General features: G+C 35.6%; 2 protein-coding genes across 3 annotated transcripts in view; one reads left to right on the forward strand and one right to left on the reverse strand.

The window, feature by feature from the left end:
* The window catches only part of LOC123565757 (carbohydrate sulfotransferase 15-like), a 245009-nt gene that overhangs the window by 110005 nt on the left and 110724 nt on the right, over nt 1–24280 (reverse strand). The gene's annotated exons all lie outside the window — the stretch shown is intronic.
* Nucleotides 7668–24280, forward strand: part of LOC123554947 (unconventional myosin-VIIa-like) — a 53343-nt gene continuing 36730 nt past the window's right edge. The window contains exons 1-2 of the mRNA XM_053548937.1: nt 7668–7932; nt 9745–9968. Of these exons, the coding sequence (XP_053404912.1) occupies nt 7668–7932; nt 9745–9968 (489 nt within the window). The remainder of the gene's footprint in view (nt 7933–9744; nt 9969–24280) is intronic.

A 24280-nucleotide genomic window follows, 5' to 3' on the forward strand; every position in this document is an offset into this window, starting at 1 on the left:
GGAAAAAGAAAATGGTATAAATGTCGTGCTGATATTAACCATTTAACAAACTGGTACATTCAATGTTCTACCAGGTGTAAGCTTTATTCAAATGATTAGTGTACCTTTATATTCATTATTAGTATTGCTGAATATTCCTGAGCTATTCTAGTTGCTTTGTGTTGTCTAGATGGCGTGAGGGGAGTTGCTCATTACATTACTTCTTATGAACAGACTCAGTCTGTCATTATGTTGTTTGGTTGCCTTCTATGCTCACAAAGGATCCTTTCACACATTTTATTATTACGATCCAGTAAAATACTTTATTCTGTAACGTGCACAGTATACCAGAAATGAGTTACCATTGCAAGTCCGTCAAATAAATTAGAAACATCTACATACCTACCATAACAAATGCACATTTTGCAAAGGAAATCGAACTACTGGGATTCATTTTTGTTTTGAATACATGTCTACCCCAGGAAATAGTAATAGTGCTTTAGTAATAAAGTAACCTTATTTATAAGAATGCACCCGACCATTTTGAACGGACAGTCACGTCTAAATTAAAAGATCGATTTAAGTTCAAAAAATCGTTTTCTAGATCGAAACTTATCAGTTTGTTGCAGAGACATTCACCATAGGCACTGGGGATATCAAATCATTTAACTTCGTTTAAATTCACTGCAAGTAAAAACAGATATAATAATTTGAAATATTTATTTGAAGTATCAGAAATAAATGCAATAGAAAAACAAAGCACCGACGAAAACATATTCAGTTTCGTTGAGTCTTATGCACAAATTGTGTCTTAATAAATCTATAACTTTGGAGATATTATTAAAAGTATATTCCAAGATATTCTTGTTAATATTATATATTAATTTGTTTTGTTTTCAAGTTCTGTAATATGTTTGGTCATGCCCAGTAATTTGTGTCGTAATTATCCATGTCGTATCCCCAGTCAGTGGTAAAGTTGCTATAAACACCACTTCCTAAAGGTTAAGGTCAGTCTCAACCATTGAGAAACTGAAAACAAATAGAACAAAGTGGTGAAGACGTGTGTATTGAAAGAAAAATTGGGGCTGAGGGAAGGCGGACGTAGGGATGGTAACTAAAAGACAATACAAAATAAAGAAACAAAATAAGTAAATAAAACTCAACTTTTATAGATGTTTGAAGGGGTTGGTGTAGGGGGAAGGGGTTAACGGGAGGTGGGGAAAGAGGGTGTGTAAATTTAGACAAGAGCACCGCAATGCGAAGCAATATACATCCAAAGGTATGATTTTTGGCCCCTAAGTGTGACCTTGACCTTAAAGCTAGCTATTTAAAACATGTGCTCCGGCCGTCATCTCAATGTTATGAACATTTGTGCTAAGTTTCTTTAAAATCATTCAAGGGGTACAAGAGTTACAGAGCGAACACGAAACAAACTCATAACTTTTGACAATTAAGTATGACCTTGACTTCGCGATTAGCAATCCAAAACATGTGCTGAGCACGTTGTCTTGATGTGGTGAACATTTGTGTCAAGTTTCTTCGAAATCTTTCAAGAGGTTCAGGAGTTACAGTGCGGACACGAAATTGCTAACGGACGGATGGACACCGGCGTCATAACATAATGCGCCCCATTCAGGCGTATAGTAAGTTTATGTAAAACAAGGGACCACCCGGGCGTGGCCTATATTAACCCCGGGGTCATGATTTGTACAGTCTAGGTAAAGAACCACTGGAGCATTCAAAGTACTAAATACATATCAGGGCCTTATGGTTTCAGAAAAGAGTTTTTCCCCGATACAAGCCAATGTAAGAATGTTAACCCCATGGTGGAGTCAATTTTGACCTCAGATTCTGTTTTGGGTAATCTTGAAAGTAAGCCACTAGAAAATACTAAGTACCAAATATCTAAAATTTGGACCTTATTGTTCTGAACAAGAAAAATTTAAAGGATTTTCCTAAATAGGTCAGTGTTAAACAAAGGACCCTCCGGGCGTGGCATATTGACCCCAAGGTCATGACTTTAACTGTGTTTGCAGAGAACTACTAGTACATACCACGCACTAAATATCTAAGCTCTGGGCCTAATGGTTTAAGACAACATTTTAAAAGTATGACGGACGACGAACAACCATAGATCACAATAACTCGCCATTGAGCACATCGTGCTCTGGTGAGCTAATAAAAAGAGTGTCATATTTCATCAAGACTAAAGCAAGAGCAATGATACCTATTTCATTCGTTTGATATTATCATAGAGGAGTAGACATGTATCCGGTTTCATTCAGATGTAATGTGTAATAACTGAGATACGAGCTAAATTAATATCTCTAACATGTTATCGTCAATGGGAGCTAATAAGGTAATATTCGAGTTTCTTTGCAGCTTAACTTAAATACTGACATTTGCTAGAAAAAAAACCTTAGCATGACTTCATAATTAATCATAGTCAAGGATTTTGCTTTGATCTTTTTAAATATGATATCAAACAATAGCCAACATGTCGAGCCCGCCATTTGACCCCTAACTGCGACATTGACCTTTGAGATAGGAATCTGGGGTTTGCACATGAAACTCCGTCGCACTGAGTTAATATGCAGGTCAACTTAAAAAAAACCTCAATTCATATCAAAGTTATGAGTTAGACAAGTTCTGACATGACCTTTGACCTCGAACTGTAACCTTGACCATTTAGATAGGAGTCTTGGGTTTGCGAATGGCACTCCGTCTGACTAAGTTTAACATTAATGCCAAATATAAACGAGATTGCTCCATATATGTCAAAGTTATGGTCCGGACACACAAATCTGGACGTGCGCACACGCGCACGCATGCACATACACCGAACAGTCATTTGGACAACAATGTCTTTGCTTCTGCGAGCGAGCTCGATAAAAATCGTAACCACGATCGACGTAAAATGAATAAAATTGGCAAATAAACATACCTAGAGCGGATGCACTTGCGAACGGTTCAACAATCTTCAGCACGTTGTGCACGGTGGCTGTCTGTCCTTCGGTAGCTTCTTTTTCACTAACACCTCGAACCTGCTCGACGCTCCTTTTAGTTCTGCTGCATGGAGTCTGAAAATCTTAGTAGGACACAGTAAATTCTATCAAATAATAATGAGTTGTAGGGACATCAATGTAGGAACCAGCGATGATCTAATAAAATCTGGAAAGTAGATCCCTCGGAAGCACCAAGAACAAGGCAAACAGTGAAAATTGCAGACTCGGTTTGATTGAGTCTGTTCATGGGCAGTAATGGAAAATGCAACATTGCCCACGCCCCCTAGCACCGGGTTAAGCAGTATTCAATCTTCAAATCTAAATGAGTTGAAATCAATGATCCCGAAGGACCAGAAAATATAACAACACTGAGACGAAGTCGGGGCGACTTTTTACGGCCGCCACACAGCACTTAACACTTTACTTGTGAAGTAAATAAAATCTGGAAAGTAGATCCCTCGGAAGCACCGAGAACAAGGCAAACAGTGAAAACTGCAGACTCGGTTTGATTGAGTCTGTTCATGAAGCCAAGCTTATAATTAGTCACTGCCTATCAGTTAAATAAGACAAGCTTATAATTAGTCACTGCCTATCAGTTAAATAAACTTCTTTTTTCCTGCTGCTTTCTATTGTTTTAGTATGTAGTTACAAAGTGACTACCAAATCTTTTGATAAACATCTTTTTTTTTGATAAATTATTATCATAGGCATCAAAATGGCTACAAATTTATTAACATTAGTATCAAAATGGCTATAAATTATTATCATTAATATTAAAGTAGATACAAATAATTATAATTAACATCAAAAAGGCTACAAATAGTATCATTTTAGCATTAAAATAGCCACAAATTGTTATCAGTAACATCAAAATAGGTTAGACTGACTGTTATTAGCATCAGAACAACTATAGAATACCATAATTAGCATCTATATAGCTATAAATCATTATCGTTAGCATCAAATAGCTACACATTATATTGTACTATTTAGCTGACCTGTCAAAACATGTTTCTGGCTTTCATGTTAATCTTATATAGGCGTGAACAGAATATAACGAAAGCCGGGAACAAGTTTTGACAGGTCAAATAAACTGTACAATATTATACAGTTGCATCAAAATATATACACATTTTCATTCTAGCATAAAACTGTTGTTATTGTCACTTTTCGGGGGTGTTTTAACAGGAAAGAAAATGTGTGTTAAGAGAGAGATTCTCGCGCTCGCGTGCTGTTATAACACCTTTTTATATATGCGCGTTCCGTGGCAAAACGTAAAGGTTTACGGCCCCGAAACGGATATTTCAAAAGGAAATGACGTCAACGTGAAAAAGCAACGTAGACTTTACCGCGCATTTCATGGAAATTAAAGACATTGTGGGATGATATAATCATTTACTTGCTTTTTACGCATTTTATGCTAGAATAGCGTTAGCGCATGTCCTTTCCGTGTTATAACATCTTCAGAATCCATCGGGTACCAACCAATCCCTCGGGATTCTGCAGATGTTATAACACGAAAAAACATGCGTTATCTACGGTGTTCCGTTTGGACAATCGCGACTTTTTAGTGAATCCTTAACCGCGATGTACGATGGTACGATGACGAAAACGCGATGGTGCGATGGCACGATGATGAAACAACGATGGTACGATGGTGAGAGCGCGATGGCACAATGATGAAATCGCGATAATGCGATGGTACGATGGTGAAATGTAGATGTAATATCGCGTTTTCGTCATCGTACCATCACGGTTTCACCATCGTATCATCGTACCATCGCGTTTTCATCATCGAACCATCGCGTTTTCATCATCGTACCATCGCGTTTTCACCATTGTGTCATCGTGTTTTCACCATCGAACCATCGCGTTTTCACCATCGCACCATCGCGTTATCACCATTCCATCGCATTTTCACCATCGTACCATCGCCTTCCGGTGGTTATGCGCAGTGGTACATTATATGTGTCAGTAATATACAGGCTTGATACAATCTCATTTTCACATTGCACTATGCATAGTCTACATCCTAACAAGAATAAGCTGAGATTGAATAATATCATGTGACTATTACACCCAGATTTTATTTACTTTCATGCATACATAAAATACAAAGGACGTGGCCTTGAAGATTTTACACAAGTTTAATGAACTGAGCACTGAACATTTTGTAAACTGACATTTTGCAAAACAGCAGAATCTAAATGGTAAATTTCTTCTCGCAAGATACATTGAGATACATTCATCTATTGTTGACAAAAATACAAGTGCACGGAACTACGCATTTCTAACCGGAAGGCGATGGCACGATGGTGAAAACGCGATGGTACGATGGTGAAACCGCGATTGTACGATGGTGATAACGCGATGGCACGATGGTGAAAACGCGATGGTACGATGGTGAAAACGCGATGGTACGTTGATGATAACGCGATGGCATGATGGTGAAAACGCGATGGTACGATGGTGAAAATGCGATGGTACGATGGTGATAACGCGATGGCACGATGGTGAAAACGCGATGGTACGATGGTGAAAACGCAATGTCACGATGGTACGATGATGAAAATGCGATGTCACGATGGTGCGTTGGTGAAAACGCGATGGTACGATGATGAAAACGCGATATTACATCGACATTTCACCATCGTACCATCGTGATTTCATCATTGTGCCATCGCGTTTTCACCATCGAATCATCGTTTTTTTATCATCGTGCCATCGCGCCATCGCGTTTTCGTCATCGTACCATCGTGCATCGCGTTTTAGTATTAAATAAAATGTCACGATTGTCCAAACGGAACACCGTAGTTATCCCTACATAAGCATCGAAATAAAAAGAAAACATGTTTTGATTTTGCGTGGCTCGCAAAGAACACTAGTCTTATAGCTTTAATATACAAGTATTTATTATTGCTTTTCTGTGTTTTTTTTATTTGTTATATCAACGCCTTGGATTTGGAATATCATGGCAAGTCCCTAAAGAAGAATAAGGTGAGAGCAAATACTTTTTTTTCATTCACAGAACACTTAACATCTAAACCCATCTGCCCAGCTTAATAATTTATTACAACTGTCTTACATTGTAATTTTAATCGCTATAATCGCGCTCGTATGCAACAATTTTACACAAATAAGCGGAAATATATTCCATTTCAATTTCCTATTCTGTAGTACATATATACTCATTCAGACCTGTAATATTACAGTTGTTCTGTTCTAGAAATAAACTCAGATCACATCATAAGCGGCACACTTACGTTATAAGACGATGATGAATTTGGACATATTTTCACGCACATGTCAGGAAAACGTTGTCATGGTCATACAATTTGAACGCAACAATCGTTGCGGTGGCTGTTCCATCCATATTGTCGGTAAAATGCGATATCAATTCACTGGTAGCGTTACATCTGTAAATATAAGCTTGTGTAGTATATACCTATATAAATTCTGTTAAAATTTTGGATTCTTTTTCAAAAGTAAATATGACCAATGCAGAAAGAAAAAATCCGTATTGTACCTTTTGTATTGTATGTTGCCGGACTACTTTCATTGAATATGCATGAGCTGACGCAATGTTATATAATTTAGCGTAGACACCACTCATTTTATTTTGTTTAGTATTTCGTTCAATTACAAATAAACAAACAAAACGGTGGAGGTATATAAAAAGGGGCCATTTCAACAGTAGCTATATCTTGGATTTTGTATTCGGTTTCCGTGGATTTTGAAAGGACGGATCAACCTGGTGCATGCACGCCATGGCAAAATTCACTCGAGCCGAATACATCATCGAAGATGGAGCTACTGTAATAATAAGCCTATTGTATTGTCTAGATAGGTGTGTTGATATACAGTATATCAACACACCTATCTAGACAATACAATAGGCTTATTATCACCTAGTACAACGCAACAACTATGCATAGATAAATAATTTATGTAAATTTGAAAGAAACAGCATGCACTAGTGGGTAAAAGACGTTTGTCCCGTCTTACTATATATTTCATACATAATGAAAATTGAGTGTATTTTGTTGACATAGCACTTTATTTCAGATATTGCATTAAAATGAAATGCATGCATAATTTCCATATATGTATCTGTATCTGTGGGTATACGACGCAGGACCACTTCTGGTATAAGGCGTCGGGATGAGTGGGGTCGTTCAGTAAGGATTTGTGAGAGCTGATTTAAAGCTCTCAACTGTTTCTGCGCATGCGATATTATCCAAATATAATCCATCTGGACCTACAAATGCGGATATTATGGCTTATTTGTCAAAAACTGATAAAAAGTTGGAAGTTTTAGACTCAGTGGAGAACAAAATGACAAACGTTGAAAAAGAAATTACCAAGATATGGACATACATAGGGGACCATAATAAACAGTTTAATGAACGATTGTCTACGGTAGAAGATAAAGCAGAATGTGTGGATTTTTCCCTTGGTGTAGTTAATAGCAAGGTGATCCAACTAGAAAAGGAGAAAGAGGCCATGAAAAGTGAGATTTTTTACCTCCAGTTACAATCAATGCGGAACAATCTAATATTTGAAAATATACCGGAGGTGCGACCGGGGGTTATGGAGGACGCGGAAAAAAACAGTGCGTGATTTAATGGAAAACAAAATGAAAAGGACATCGTTGCTAACATTAAATTCGATAGAGTTCACAGAATGGGGCAAAAGGGCGACGCAAAACGTGGAAAATGTAGGAGTATCGTGGCGAAATTTACGGAGTACAAAGAGAAAGAGTTAACTAGAAAGCAATGGAAATCGTTACAAGGGACGGAATTTTCAGTTCACGAGCAGTTACCAAGGGAAATAGTTGAAGTACGGAAAAAATTATTACCAAAATTGAAGCAGGCCAAAAAGGACTGGAAAAGGGCGTGGTTTTCTTATGATAAGTTATACATCGATGGGGAGCAGGTTAAAGTTGACAGTAAGTAGGGAAACGAAGAGGATGTTTTGCAAATTTTATCATGGAATGTAAATGGGCTTTCAGATGTTAAAAAGGAAATGGACGATTTTGTAAATATACTTTCCAAGAACGATATTATTTTTCTATTCGAGACGTGGGCGTATTCGGACAGTAACCTAGAATTAAATGGATATATGCCAAACAACTTCTTCCGTAAATTTCAAAATCGTAATGCTAAGCGGGCAAGTGGTGGAGTAGCAGTTTATTATAAGGATACGATTAAAGATGGCATTGAAATAGTCCGCAATCATTGTGACACGATAATATGGTTGAAACTAGGCAATTTTTTTTAATATGGAAGAAGATGTTTACTTGTGCGGGCTTTATATGTGGGGCGAGGACTCACCGGCTTATAATATTTCTAGTGTTGATCTTTTTGAGTTGTTGCAGGATGATATCTCAGATTTTGTTTGTGTCGGTGCAGTGTATATAACAGGTGACTTGAACAGCAGGGTCGGCATAAGAAACGATTTTATTGAATGTGATAGATATACTGTTGATATTGACTTTGATAACTATGTTCCTGACATCCCACTTATACGGGCCTCACAAGATAAAACATGTAACGGTTTTGGGATAAAGCTTCTTGACCTTTGCAAATCTTCTAGTTTGAGAATAGCTAACGGTCGTCTAGGCAGAGATCAAGGTTGTGGAACGTATACATATGCCTCTAGCCACGGAGCGTCCGTGATAGACTATTTATTGACAAAAGAAAGTAATTTTAGTAACATTTGTGATTTTAATGTTCAGTCTTTCAATGAATGGAGCGGTCATGCACCGCTGTCTTTCTCTTTAAATTGTACCGTAAATGTATGTACACAAGAGGAAAGAAATAATGTTACATATATTAAGTTGAACAGTAATTTGAAAAACGCCTTTAGGGCTGGTATTATTTCTAAATTGTCCGACTTGGATCATTTGACTGATAGTTTAGTGATAGAAAATAGATCTTCTGTCAATAATCTTGTAAATAAATTTACCAAAAATTGTCCGAGGTGTTGCAGATCCACTTTTTTGTAAACAGTATGTAGCCCATGACAGTCCGGAATTTTCTGTCTTTTGTTGTAATAATAAGGAATGGTTTGACGCTGAATGTTTAGAAGCAAAACGTGTGTATCAGGAAGCGCTGAGGGCTTTCAATGCTAGTAAATCAGATTTTAGCAGGGAGCAATTTTGGCTAAGCAAAAGTAATTACAAAAATCTTATCCGGAAAAAACGTAGACAATATGAACAGAAAAAAATACAGAACATAGAAAATCTTCGGCGTTCTAAACCTAGAGAATTTTGGAAATATTTTAAGCAAGGCAAAAGTAGACATAACGGTAATATACCAATGGAAGACTTTTATGAGTACTTTTCGAAGTTAAGTGGAGAAATTTTACAAACAGAAAACGTTGAAGCAAATGATTTTGTTTCAAATAATAATTTCGACAATCTTGACTGTAGTTTTGAAGAGTTAGATTGTAAAATATCGGCTTCGGAATTAATTAATGTTGTAAAATCCCTCAAGCGTGAGAAATCACCAGGTAGTGATAATCTATTGATGAATATTTTTTGGAAAGCATTGATATCCTAGCTGCGCACATTTGTGACATTTTTAATGCAATTTTAGATAGTGGTTATTTTCCTGATAAATGGGGGCTTAAATTAGAAGTAAAAATATTGAAAAAACAAAGGTCATGGTATTTAGAAAAAGAGGTCCGGTATTACGTAATGAATCTTTTACATACAATGGAGAATTATTAGAAGTTGTTAGTGATTTTAATTACTTAGGAACAGGTTTCAATTACACTGGTAGCTTTGCTCTAAACCAAGAACAGCTTGTTGGGAAAGCTTTAAAAGCATTGAATGTTCTGTTAAGTAAATGTCGTAAATATAAATTGAAACCTAATGTACTTTGTCAACTGTTTAATTCCTTTGTTGGATCGATATTAGGATACTCCTCTGAAGTTTGGGGCTTTAGTAAATCTAAAGAAATAGAAAGGATACATTTAAAAGTTTGTAAAAGTATTTTAAAGGTTAAATCAAGTACATGCACAGCTGGTATTTATGGAGAACTTGGAAGTTATCCGCTGTATATTTCACGTTATATGAGAATTATCAATTACTGGTACAAGCTGTTGAATACAGATAATTTGATTTTGCATAAAGTGTACCAAATATCATATGAGGATTGTATTAAAGGGAAAAAGAACAGGGTGTCGAATGTAAAACAGTTATTAAGTGAATATGGTTTCTTTTATGTGTGAGAACAGCCTAATATGGTTAATAAAGAGTTTATTTTCATGTTTTAGCAAAGAATTATCGCTTGTTTTGGTCAAAAGTGGCAGTCAGACAAGAGACGTAGTGGCGTTTTAGAGATATATGATAATGTTAAAACTTCTTTTGGGTATGAGAAATATTTAGATGTTCTACCAACTCAGCTGAAAACATATCTTTGTAAAATAAGATTATCTGCCCACTCGTTAAGAATAGAAACAGATCGTTAGGCACGAAATAGAATTCCTAGAAATGAACGTTTATGTCAGTACTGCAATATGCAAGATATAGAAGATGAATTCCATTTTATTTTGAAATGTCCATCTTATTCGGAGCTAAGAAAGAAATATGTCAAAAAATATTATTACTGTAGACCAAATATGTTTAAATTTGTACAATTATTGCAATCAGAAAATAGAAATGATATGATTAATTTATCTAGATATATAAAACACGCAATGTCTGTGAGAATGTCTATGTCACATGTAATTTAAATACAACCCTCCTCAGTATCCTGTCTGTTGTATGTACAAAAATATGCATATTTACCTCCTTAATCACGAGACTACATTGTATTTATATTTTTATATTGATATGTATGTATGACGATGTATTATGTACAAGTCAATAAAGTATATGTTCTGTTCTGTTCTGATATTGTCTTTCAATCTATTCCAGTCCTAAAAAAATGTCTGTATTCGTCTGAATAAGCGTTGTTTACTTTGTAACAGTTTGAGTGGTTAAAACAAAATTTTTACAACGATGTTTGAGCTGATGCTGTCACTTATAATTTTAGTACGTATTCGTCTTCTGTTAAGTACTGGTGTTAACTAACTATTTTTGTTAATTGCCGGCACCATACTCCTATGATTTCATTGCCTGCTGTCTTCTTTCCTGCAAGCTGTCCAGGTTGAGTCTTTGTAACATGTCAGTAACACACCCATGATCTCTGGAGTGATAGTCTTTTAAAATGAACCTTGCCGCGTGGCGTTGAATTTTCTCCAGGGAGTTGATATCCTTAACGTAGAATGAATCCCAGATAATTGACCCATACTCAAGTGTTGACTGAACAAGTGAAATATATGCAAGTTTCCTACAGTCTTGGGCACAATTCCAAAGATTCCGTTTTAAAAAATCCCAAAGTTGAATTTGCTTTTTTACAAATATTGATGATATGTGTTTCCCATGTAAGATCCTTTGATATAGTTAATCCAAGGTAGGGATTTGAGTCCACGTGTTGTAAGATGGTTTTATCTAGTTCTTAGAAGAAATTTGACTTCTGGCGGACACTTAAAATATAACACTTTTTGGCATTAATTTTCATGCCCCATAAGTTCGCCCATTTTTCTAGTGCGTGTAGATCATTGTGTAGAAAAAAGATGGTCATCATGTGAACGGATGGGTCTGTATAATAAACATTAATCAGCAAACAGGCGTACTGTAGATTTAACGGAATCTGGAAGATCGTTTATGTGACATAAAAACATAAAGGTGCCGAGGACTGTACCTTGGGGAACTCCGGATTCAACATCTACACTAATCGAGTGTTCACCTTCTACAACAACGTTCATAACTCTATCTTTCAGAAAGGATTGTAGCCAATGAAGTAAATTTCCACGGACACCGTAATGTTCTAGTTTTTGCAATAATTTATCGTGTGGGACGGTATCGAAAGCCTTAGCAACGTCTAATATTGCTATATCTACTTGACATTTTTTTTTATCATAAGATGCTAATAAGTCGTTTATAGTTACTAATAACTGAGATTCTGCCGAGTATCCTGGCCTGAAACCATGATTTCTATCTGTGAGTATAGAATGGTTTTCAAAGTGTCTTAGTAAATGACCACATTTAATATGTTCTTACGTTTTACACAACAGTTGTTAGGCTCACAGGACGGTAATTTTCTGCAAGGTGTCTGTCCCCTTTTTTTGACTACTGGACTAATGTTGGCATTTCTCCAGTCTGTAGGTAATGATCCACTGTCCACAGAAAACTGAAAAATTTTGGTTATTGCAGATGCAAGTTCTTGAGTATAAGTTTTCAACACAGTATTAGGTATTTGGTCTGGTCCCATAGCTTTAGATATTTTCAAGTCTAGAAGAAATTTCAGAACTCCTTTTTCAGTAATTTTAAATTCTGGTGCAATATTTTTGTTTACTTTCATCTGCTGTTCCCGTTATTTTACAGAAAACTGACTGAAACTGTTCCACTAGAATATTTGCTTTGCTTTTAGAGTCAGTAATAAGATTATCATTATTTTTCAGTTGGGAAACACAAATATTTTCCTGTTTCTTAGATTTGACATAGTTCCAAAATGGTTTAGAGTTTTTATTGTCAAGGTCCTTTTGGATCATTAGGTCACTGAATCAACTGTGCTGTCTAAATTCGACAAAGGTTCAAAAAAGTTCGTTGTTTGGGTTTCATAGCTTCTGAAAGTAAAACTGTCACAATTTATGTTATCACATTTACAACACAACCAGGAGATACTGGAGCATTCCAGGTATCTGATGTCTTTACTGCACAGTTATTTGAGGATTTACCTTTTGAGGCAGACAGATGGTTTGGCCAAAATCATATGTAAAAGTTACCATGACAAAGTATCTTGTACTTTTCGAAGGGAATATTGTACATATTTCTTTCTATCAATGTACTACGATTCATAATAATATATTTTTAAACAATTTGCTGAAGCAACGATATTTTTTATCATGTACCAATATTAAAAGAACATGTCTTTTCTCCATATGTTTCTCTTTATATTTGCCAATTTTTTTATCAATATCATTACAAGAGCCTCTTTAAGTTACGGACTTACAGAGTGCAGTAAAGAATTAAACATATGATCATTTAGTTTAAAAACCGTATAAAAACATCATATAGTGAAAGTCATAAGGCAGGTATGCATGCTTTCTAAAATTTATTACACACCTATGTCAATTCTATCAAAAATATGGCTTGTATTTACAAGTAAATATGAAAAAGAAAAAAACATCCGCATTGTACCTTTTGTATTGCATGTTGAAAGTCTGTTTTTAATTGATATGCATGACCTGACACAGTTCTATGAAAAGCGGACACTAGAACTACACTCGGCTCTTTAACATCAATAAACAGTTAAAACATTGAAGATTTTATTCGATAACAAAACGACAAGAAAAGAGATGGAGGCATATGATAAAGGGTTATTTTGACAGTAACTAGATCTGGAATTTGTATTCGGCTCTCGTGAATTTTGCCTTGTCGGATCACTCTGGGCGCTTGCGCACCTCTTGTTTTCTAACCTTGCAAAACTGACTCGAGCCAAATACATCATCGCAGATAATAACCAATTTTATTGTTGATACTTATACACGTATTTAAGCATCTTTGACACCTTTATGTGTTTAGATATACGTTTTCTCTTTCATCCTTTACGAAACATATGTTTTCGTACGCCTGATTTAGGTTATTTTCTATGCCATCAGAATAATGTTCCTCAGTTTAACAGACATGCATACTTATGCAATAACCCTCATAATATACTTGGCTTTATCTTATTTGAATATCACTTATTGAACTTACCCTCCGTTGGTTATCAAAGTGATATATTGAGATGAAGTATTACTTATCCCAGGGAAGGCGCTACACTCAGTCACTTCAAGAATGTATTCGCCTGAAAGAATATATAGATCTAAGATGCCTACGTTTTTGTTTCTTTTAATTTATTATTTTTGTTTGTGCTGAGGTTTACATAAGTATTTGAAGTTATGTAACGTTTCAAGTGCTCCTGGGTGTGTACCAGTTTTCGACAAGTAGCACATGAATTAGAGGTTGCAAATAAATGATTTCTGGCACATAGCCTTTAATCAAATTATTATGTAGAACATATGCCTCGTCCGGGGATCGAATTCATGACCCAAAAATTAAAAAATCTGCGTTCACCGTATTGAGCTAAGAATGCGTGCTGACCCCAGGTTTTACTTTAAGATAAAAGTATATTTTAATGAGGTACCAGTTAGTAGGTAACATATGATGTTCACGACTGAAAGATAATTTGATTTTACGTGCTAAACAAAAAGGTGTTCTTTTCTATGACATATTTTAATGAAATAGCGACTATTTTACATTTTGACAAGTGTAAACAACGTCCGATATTCATTGCAAAAGCGTGCTATAGTGATGACAATAAATGAGCCATGCCATAAGTAAAACAACATAGTGGCTTTGCGCATACGCGCAGACTGGTTAGGAACCATGCTGTTCGCTGTTTTTTTTTCTAACTGCGGATGCGCAGGCTGGTCTGAATCCATGCTGGTCGCAAAGCAACTATGTTGGTTTTGTCATGGTGCCGCTCAAATCTTATCCATGTATCCTTGACTTTGTACTTCAGCAAACCAGACCTTCTGACCAAGGATTAATTATCTTGAATAATTGCTTAGTAATTCCAAGGCAGCGACTTTGACCACACAACAAGAGAGGTCAAGTAAATCGAAGTAATTTTACCACATGACAACACTTACAAATAAAGATTGTTTTCAGCAGTTTAAATAAGCTGTCCGAAGACAGCATGCTTGACTTTTTTAGTGTTGTACTCTAATTAGAGACTTGCCATAGAAAGGGGCTTATCGCAATAAAATATATAATCAGAGTTCTGGAGATTGTTTCTACTAGTATTTCTCAGTACTGAACTATTTTCAGTGCTAAAGTCTTAAATATCGAACATTAGATCTATGTACAGAACTTGTCAAAGGTATACACTGGGACATATCTCCCTCGAAATTCAAATCAAAGTAATCGGATTGTTTCTCCTGGTGTGGACTTTGATAGTAATAGTAGTCTATTTTAAAAGTCAAGTCAAAAGCTCTGACAGTAACATAGGTATTTGTCGTTAGATAACTTTCAGCAGTTAAAATTAAAAATTCATGACAGCAGTTTACTAGGCTCTAAGACACATCTGAATGAAATAAAATGATCTTACATGAGCTATATTCTGGGCTTTTATTCCTGCCAGCAGTACATATGGTCTATGGGAACATTTAACCAATTTTACCAAGAATTTATGGCTGCCTCATCCTAATAACTCGCCCAAGGTTCCTCTCGAGCACGATTTTTCCCGAAATGGCGGCGAACCGTGCCTAGTTGGAATCAATCCTCTCGTCAAGGGCTACCCGGTCCGATCCAAAAGTTAAGCTCTGGGCTGGAGCTGGGGCCTCAAAATTTCTTACGTATTTTGCAGTGATGTCCTGACTCTACATGGACGGACGGACTGATGGATGGAAAGATGGATGTTTCTTCAGTTTAGTTTAAGTCCCAATCATCTCTAGGGAGCTAGGAAATTCTATTTAAGCACAAACAACTGTTTGTAAATGTTTATGTGTATCCGTACTTTAATTATCACTACGAACTCATTGAATAAATGCCAATAAAATGCATGCACTCATTTTATTTACAAAATGTGTCCTGGCCACAGTACGAAATCATCGCTTGATATTTTGAAAATAGTAGCGGTAAACAGCCTCTACTTCTGTCTACTACTGTACTGCCAAATCCAGACTCATTATTAATGTAAATAAGGATAAAAATCCACTTCATTGATACTTTCCCTCTTCCTTATACAGTATGTTTCATGATTCAAAGTAAGTTATTTTAAGGAAAAAAGCACACAATAAAAAGTAATAACAATAAACGCTAAAAATGATGAAATATTTATTTTCCCGTTTGGAATATGTCTGACATGCATATTGTTTTGTCAGTTACCTTTACCAATTCTATTGTACTTATAATAACTGATACGACTGAACAGGTGTTTTAGGTTAAATATATTCATATTACATTGAATATTTCTGAAGGTGTTACCTGACGTAGTGTTGCAATATGTTTCTTATTCTCCGAATTGTTCTAATGTTTGGAGACCTTGCAACATACATGTACCTAAGTTCAATAACCATCCAAATTGCCCCAGACACTCTTGGATAACGGCCCTTGAAAAACTCGAAAAACTGCTAATTTAGCCTTGTCCGCTCTCTTAGTTAATCAGTTTTCACCCGACCTTCAGCCAAAACTGATAATACGCTGTTGAAACCATTGAAATGAAAGTTTAATGTATGATCAGAATATGTTTTTGCTCGAGAATGCAGATTTAACATTTCAATGTGTTTACACCATTCGTGCAAATGAATTTGCATATGATGTGCACTGGAGTGAAAAATATTTCAATCTTGCTTAATTCTATTTGTGGGAAACCAATTATATCTGAACACGTCCGATACTTCCTCCTTGGATTTGTAAGTGTTCACAAGGCGACAAACATATATCTATGAGCTTTAACTTGTCTTGTAACAACATCTTACGCTATTAGTTTTCGCGACTTTATAGCAGCGGATATTTGGAGATTTCGCAAGATAAATGAAAAGGTCAAGATCAACGATTACATGAAATAAAGTGTTTTCAAATTCAAACTGATTTACAGTATCAAAACCTCATGGAGTCTGAACGTATCCAGCATGAGGAGGAGGAGGCAGTACTGAGATAGAAGATAAACGAGGTTAACTAAAAAGGACACAGATAGATTACTTCAGGTTCGTACATTTTTGTATATATAGAGTCGTATAGATAGATAGATTTATTCGTGAATATTCGTGAATATATATGTCATGAATACAAATATTACATTTATCACATTAGAAAACAAACATAATTACAAAACATACATTCGATTATATCACAGAAATAGCTATGTCTTATATCTCAGAACGATATTAAGGAAAAATGGACTAGCTCTTTTATATAATGAAATACATTTTGTGACATATATATCACAGGATAACCCATAAAGTATTTCTACTTATTTCCAATGGGGTCCTTGTGAAAAATTATCAAGGTACAAAATATCACACTGGTTATTCGGGTACCTACTCGTGTGAGCGATACCGCCCTCGTGTGATTAATGAACATGTAGGTTGTTTAGGGTATATAAAAACAATGCCAACGTATGACACATATTTAAGAATGTTGAACATTTTAAAGACAGATTCGTCCGAGGGAATGCATTAATTCGCACTGGTGAAAAAACAGTTCTCAGTAATATTGATATGACTATAAAATTTGAAGAAATATAGCGAACATTACGTATTTTGACGTTTTGAGACGTATTTTTCTTTGTTCAAAGTTGAGATAACTGAATTTGCCACTCACCTTGGTAGAACTATACAAACTCAACTACAAAACGTTTGGATAATGTACCTGCAAGTTCTTTTTGTTGATAAAATTTCAATTATATGCATCTTGTTGCTGTTTTTGATGGTACCTCTAACGATGGATGAAAATAAACAAAGATACCTACCCGTTTGCACATGGGTACCGTCCTCGTTATGTCAATGAACATTTATAAAACTCCCCGCGGCGATTGCTTCCGCATACGGTACACTAAATAAACGCAATTGAAGGTAATTGCTTTGAGGATCTGGAAATAAGAACTGGAAATATGAAACCCGACCTTTAGTCGATCTATTTGATTAGCATTTAAAGATGTAAAGAATGGGAGTGGACCGTGTTAGCAGTATTTCACCAAGATTAAATCTTCCCTCACCAGGGGCGTAGTTGGCACTTTTATAAATTGCAGGCCCGATGCGCCGAAGAAGCGACTTTGGTAGTGGGGTATTGGGGTATCCTCCCCACGAAAATTTGGCAAAACTAAGAGTGTCTAAGAGTGTCTATGGTGCATTCTGAGCCATTCTGGCGGAATAATACCAATGCTAAGCGGGGGAGTTTAATTCAATAAAAACACACAAAAACGATCAAAGTTCAGTTTATGACTAAGTTATCATAACTAAGTATAACTGACCCAACATCAGTATTATCAGTTCCATATCAGTCACACTGTGAGTGATATAGGTTTTCTATTTCTTTTATTAGCATTCAGCAAAACAAAATAAACAGAATTTGTTTGTTTTGAGTGGATATGGAATTATATCACATTGAAAGTTGATGCAATTAAATATTTTCATGAGCAGATAGCGCGAGTTATTGTATCAGTTCTCGATGTGATATTCCATATCCATTCACAACAAACAAATTCTGTTTTTTTTTTGCTGAATGCTAATAAAAGAAATAGCAAACCTATATCACTCACAGTGTGACTGATAAAAAATATGTTCCTGTATTTTGTTGATGGATAAAATGATGCGAATAATTAAATCACTCATGCTACGCACTCCTGATTTAATTACTAAGCATCCGAAGTTCTGATTATATTTATTCACCGATAAAATGTAGTGAATCATTATTTATTAAACAGATGCACATTTCAATAATTATTCAACTGAAAAAATAAGCTGTATACGCACTTAAAGATATGCATTTTGTACTATGAAACAGATTTTACAGCACAGTCTAGACTTCTTTAATCAAAAACAATACTTTCAAACTTTAATAAACTTGAAACAGTTTATGTTTTCAATATGCATTAGATTCACGGATTATTGAGAGGCACCGAGGTGTAGGGGTAGAATTAAATCAGGTTTTTTTCCCCTTCATAATAGGGGCCGCTGATAAGCCCCTTCCCCTCAGTAAATTTCTTTTAAATCATGCAGTTTTCCACAAAAATTGACTTTACATCAGGTTTTTATTCCCCTTTGCTCAAATACCTAGCTATTCCCCCTCCCCTCTCCCCCACCCCTCAAATAACAGGCCTTGGCCCCTTCCCCTCTTGGTAAAAAAACCTGTAAGTACCGTCGGACTCCTAACCCGGAGGTCGCGGGTTCGAATCCTGTCCGCGTAATTTGATCATGACATTCGCAACCCCTTTTTTCGGCGCAAGTACTGTCTATTTGTTAACATTAATAAAGTTGTGGGGCGATAATTGGCGGGGCGGTGGTATACGAGCGAGAAAATAATTAAAACTACTGGTATCGGTTTTATCTTTTTAATCATGGAAATATCTAATAAATACGCTCTAATTACATGTTCAATATTGGTCAGGCGCGTATCTGGGCATACGCCTATACGCCTGTGCGTACAATTCAAATTCGACACAAACTGTCAGCGAGAACATAACGAACATATAAAGGAACACAGTGGGAACCGCACAGGAACGGCCGGTGGCAACACCTTCGAACGATAAATGTGTATGTTTCTTCTTTCTAAATTACACATTGCTTACAAAACTGGGCATACTGATACTGCTTCATTTCTGTATATCATACTTATCTTCTTTGCAGTTTGCAGTTCATATGATCAGTGGCATCTGCATTATTGTGATCTATAGCGTAAAAGTGAACAAACCTTATATAGGGAGTACGGACATATCATTTGATGTCGAACATATATTGTGAATCGTTTTAAGTTTCGTATATTTTAAATGAATTCGTAATGTCATATGATCTTAATTACATATGTGTATATTGTGCATCCGTTTAGTTGAAGTTTTCTATACATGTAGAAGATATTTCGCATAGATATGTCTCACAAGAACTAAAAATTCTGTCTGCCTAAGTGACAAACTTAAGTAGAAACAAGCAAAAAATGAAAGTAAAGCAAGTGTTTTAATGCCATGGAAAACAATTATGTAGGTAAACCCTAAACAGTTTCAGAGGTTTAGTATAAAATCATCAACTGTAATTTTTACAAGTACGTGTTTATGTCTCAAAAGAACTGTCCAGCTTTTAACAGTGTTTAGTGTTGGGAGGAAGACCCCGGATGTCTCCTTCGGACATAACTTTAGGCCATGAACTGATACCTGGATAAAGCCATGAATTGTTCAGAAAACCAACCTGTAGTATGAACTGATACCTGGATAAAGCCATAAATTGTTCAGAAAGCCAACCTGATGGTTTCCTCACAATGAAAAATGAAAAAATAGACACCTCGTGCGAGGTTTCGAACATACAAAGATACAAGCGGATACAAGCTAAAGACTTCCAAATTTGAAAATATGAACAGTTACTACATATAGTTGAGGAAAACATAAAGTAACAGGTTTATCTGTATTAACAGTACTATATGCCCTAGGTTTAAAATAAGACGTAATGCATGTATAGCTAAACACAGTATAAATATTTGCTGCTATTACAAAAAGTTTAGCCAATGATTTATATTTAATTGACACTAAATCTCAGCATACCGGTACATGTATATTAACTGGATGTTTGGATGTTTTAGATTTAGACCACCACTTCAGGTTAAACATTTTGCCACAAAGCCCTAGTTGCGATACTCAGTCAAAAGCGAGATTCTGTTGTGCATGCAAGTTTCTACGGCAACTACCGAGCGCTCGTTTCTACAAACATACCTACATATCACTTTGCCCATTGAACCTCGGTATACTCAATTTGGACATGTCGGAATCTGTTTGCACAAAGGATCACCCGCCTGACTGCTATTCAAGTATCAATAAGATGCCATAAAACAGAGCAGTGGGAGAATAAAACTGATAGTCTTCCGTTATCTCGAGTAAGAAAAACGTGACTGCTTACGTGATATCGAAGTCTTTATTAATGGTTGCAATAACATCTATCAATCTATATCCAGATCTGAATACAGAAGTACTTTTAGCAATTTGCGCAGTTTAAATTTGCATTTTGCCAAAATTAGATGTTTAATGACTAAAAAATGTTAAGTTTCCCGTGAGAAAAATAAAAAACTTGCCAAAATGTTGATGCAGACGCAATGCATTAAATTAAACACTGGCGAAGGTTTCAAATACGATTACAACAAAAGTAAAAAAAAAACCTAGTATACCTTTAAAGTGCGAGGTATCAAAAACTTACCAAAATGCGGATGCAGGCGCAATGCATTAATTAATGACGAAGATTTCAATTATGATAAAACCAAAAAAACCTAGTGTACCTTTAATGTGCTAGGTAACGTTCCATTCATTGCCTATGTAATCTTGACGTTGTGGAGGATATTAAATGAATAATAAATAAATAAATAAATAAATAAATAATCATAGTGACAGCTTTGCACACGGTTCGAATATTCGATATTTTCACGTGTGTAGCAGTTAGATGCAGTTACCCAAACTGCCATAGTGTTAGGCCCCTTTGGCGTGAGCGGGTCTTGGCAGTTGTACAATAAAATATATCATAGAATGACACAGTGTTTCAGTGACACAAATATTTTGAAACATAACCATATATCTACTGTTACTATTGATGTCTAATCTACGAAAACAGGGAGTATATTGTGTAGAGCAATTCACAGAACTCTGATTCTTCAACGTTCTAAGTCTCAGCCGTGCTAGAGCGATACACAATTTCATGGTCAAGTTAATTAGAACTCTTCATTGTAAATAAAGTATACGAAAAATGGTTGTATTCCTCAAAATATCCTGGGCTGCTCGAGTTGCAGTTTTTGCTTTTAGACAATGTCACGATCCCTGCCATTAAGCATGAGCGGTGTGCTAATCTTTGATTTTAAATGATTACCTCCGTAATATGTAGTACAAATGTGACAAACAAAATAGATTAACGCTGGAATATAGCAAGAGAACGCATCTCTTGCCTAAAACATTCACTAAATCTCAATTTTCTGGGAGATGGAGATCCCCTCCCTCACCTACATCATACTCGCAGCATTGCTGCTTCGTTCGTAACTATGCTGCTCATATCTAGCGTACAGTTCAAAACCATCCAGGTACGCTCCCGTTAGTGACTGATTCATTACCTCCTACAGCCTAACCCCCCTTACCCTTCGAATTTTATTGCATATTTGGCATTTTTATTTTTTCACTTTCTCGGATAATCGGCAGGCCCGGGCCTGCAGTGCCTTATAGAAGCTACGCCACTGCTCACACCCACACTCTATTCTACGCATTCTATCATCTTGCCTTAAAGTTTTTATTTTTCTCCTTCAGTCTCATAATGAAAACGACCAAATTTGTCGCACACCGAGCAAAAGTGCTTATGTAAAGACTATTTTTTTTCTTCCTGAAAGGGAAAGTGGACCCTCTCTCTGGGCATGTATTCGTTTAGGGAGATGCTCCGGCTTCCTAAATCTGCCTTTTATCGTATCTTGTAATATTCGCCTCTGTTCATAGGCGCACCCTCCATTAAGGTAGTGCTAATTAGGTGACTTGTTTACAAGTACATACAATATACACTACTGTATAAGTGTCTTACAGGTGACTAACTGAAGAAACAGAAGCAGATATTGAAGTCTGGGTATCAGATTCTATCTCTTTTTATTGTGTGTTCACACACTTCTCACAGCGGTTGTAAACGTTAAATGTACGTCTAGGGAGAAAATCTGTGAGATTCAAGATTTTATTTATAACTAGGCCCATACGACATCAGTATTATAATAACAACAAATTTAACAAAACAGACACTAACACATAAAATAAAACAGTAGTTTTACGGTCATAATAGATCTAATACAAATATTTTGTAAGCTAAAAAATAGAAGATGGTGTACATTTAGAATTAACCAGGTTGAAAACATTGTTTTAACTGACCAGCAAATAACTGCCAGTGACAAAAACCTATCCCTACCTAAAAATTTGAAGTATTTTCTGTACAAACAATGCTAACTTAAAAAGAGTACTATCTTTACTTTGAAATAAACGTTGAAATTACATTACATTTAACAGTTGAAAATCATTTGGTATATATTTTACTCTGTCCAAATCAATGTAGGGACATTCTAAAATAAGAATATTGCAGAAATACACTGCACTGGTGAATGTACTGACTGATTCAACCAGAATTCAGCAGATCCAAGTTGTTATAAAGATTCTTTTACATATGAAATCCAAGAACAATAATTTACATTTTGCTGATGGAGTCTCTACATGAACCTGTAAAGTATACAGTTTATCTTTTCTAGTTTACCATTTAATAGTGGTCTAGTGGATAAGGTGTCGGCCGCTCAATCCAGGGGTTGTGGGTTCGAGCCCCATTGGGGTCACGACCATGAATTCTCATATGACACCAGTACTGGTTTTTCCAGGAAGCGGACTCGAGAGTGGTTCCAATAAGCTTGAAGCTTTCATCACAATCGAGCTAAAACAAATTAGTATAAACTAATAAATTGTACACCAGTAGTTCAATATTCTATTTCTAATTATAGTATCCATTGGTAATACCCCAAGCTCACTAAAAACCATGACATAAGGTGTTGACTTTGAACCTTCATTAATGTTTTAAAAAAAATTAAGCTAAAATTTTTTAACAATGCTAACATACCACATCCCCATACCTCTGATCCATACAATAATATTGGTTGAACCACAGACTCAAATAAATGTAACTGTGAATCAATACTAAGCTGCAACTTCCTACATTTTTTTTCTACAGAGCATACATAGCCTTTCTAGCTTGGTCAACCAACTATATTTTAGTTTTATTGAAGTTACCATTGTAGTTAAATTTAATTCTTAGATAAATGAAGTCATAGATCTACTACTTCAAGTGCCGCATTATTATAATAAAAGGTAGACTTATTGAAATGTACTTTTCCACGTTAAAAAGAACAACCTTAGTTTTATTTAAATTAACTGAAAGTTTCCAAAGTTAGTGCAGATTGTAAATCTTTTTAAGATTCTGTAAATAACACTTATCATCTGCATAAAGTAACAAAAATAGCTTGAAGAACATTTCTGAAATATCATCACTTAGCAGGTCCTATACATTGTTTGATATTTCCACTAGTCCTGAACAATAATTAGACATATATATGAGACTAAATCATTCTAGAAAACAGAAAATAATATTGGTGATAAATTTTCACCTTGTCGTACACCAGTTGAGTTAATAAAGAAATTTAATAGACTTTGGCTACTCTTTACACAAGATTTGGCTTTATCATACATTGCATAATATACAGCCTTAAAGACTTTCCCATCAATGCTATGGCTGTAGTAATTTATTCCATAAACACATACGATCAAAAGAATCAAACGCTTTCTTGTAATCTACAATGGCACAATGTAAGAGCAGACTTGTTTTTTGTACTTTAACTTACTGCCTTTAGATTCATAATCAATATTTGCAATACAGAATTAGCAACAGACTATAAGACAGGTAAGATTATATTTTGTTAAAGTTCAAGTATCAGACGAGCTGTAATA

Source organism: Mercenaria mercenaria, chromosome 7 (genome assembly GCF_021730395.1).
Source record: "Mercenaria mercenaria strain notata chromosome 7, MADL_Memer_1, whole genome shotgun sequence".
NCBI lineage: Eukaryota > Metazoa > Mollusca > Bivalvia > Venerida > Veneridae > Mercenaria > Mercenaria mercenaria.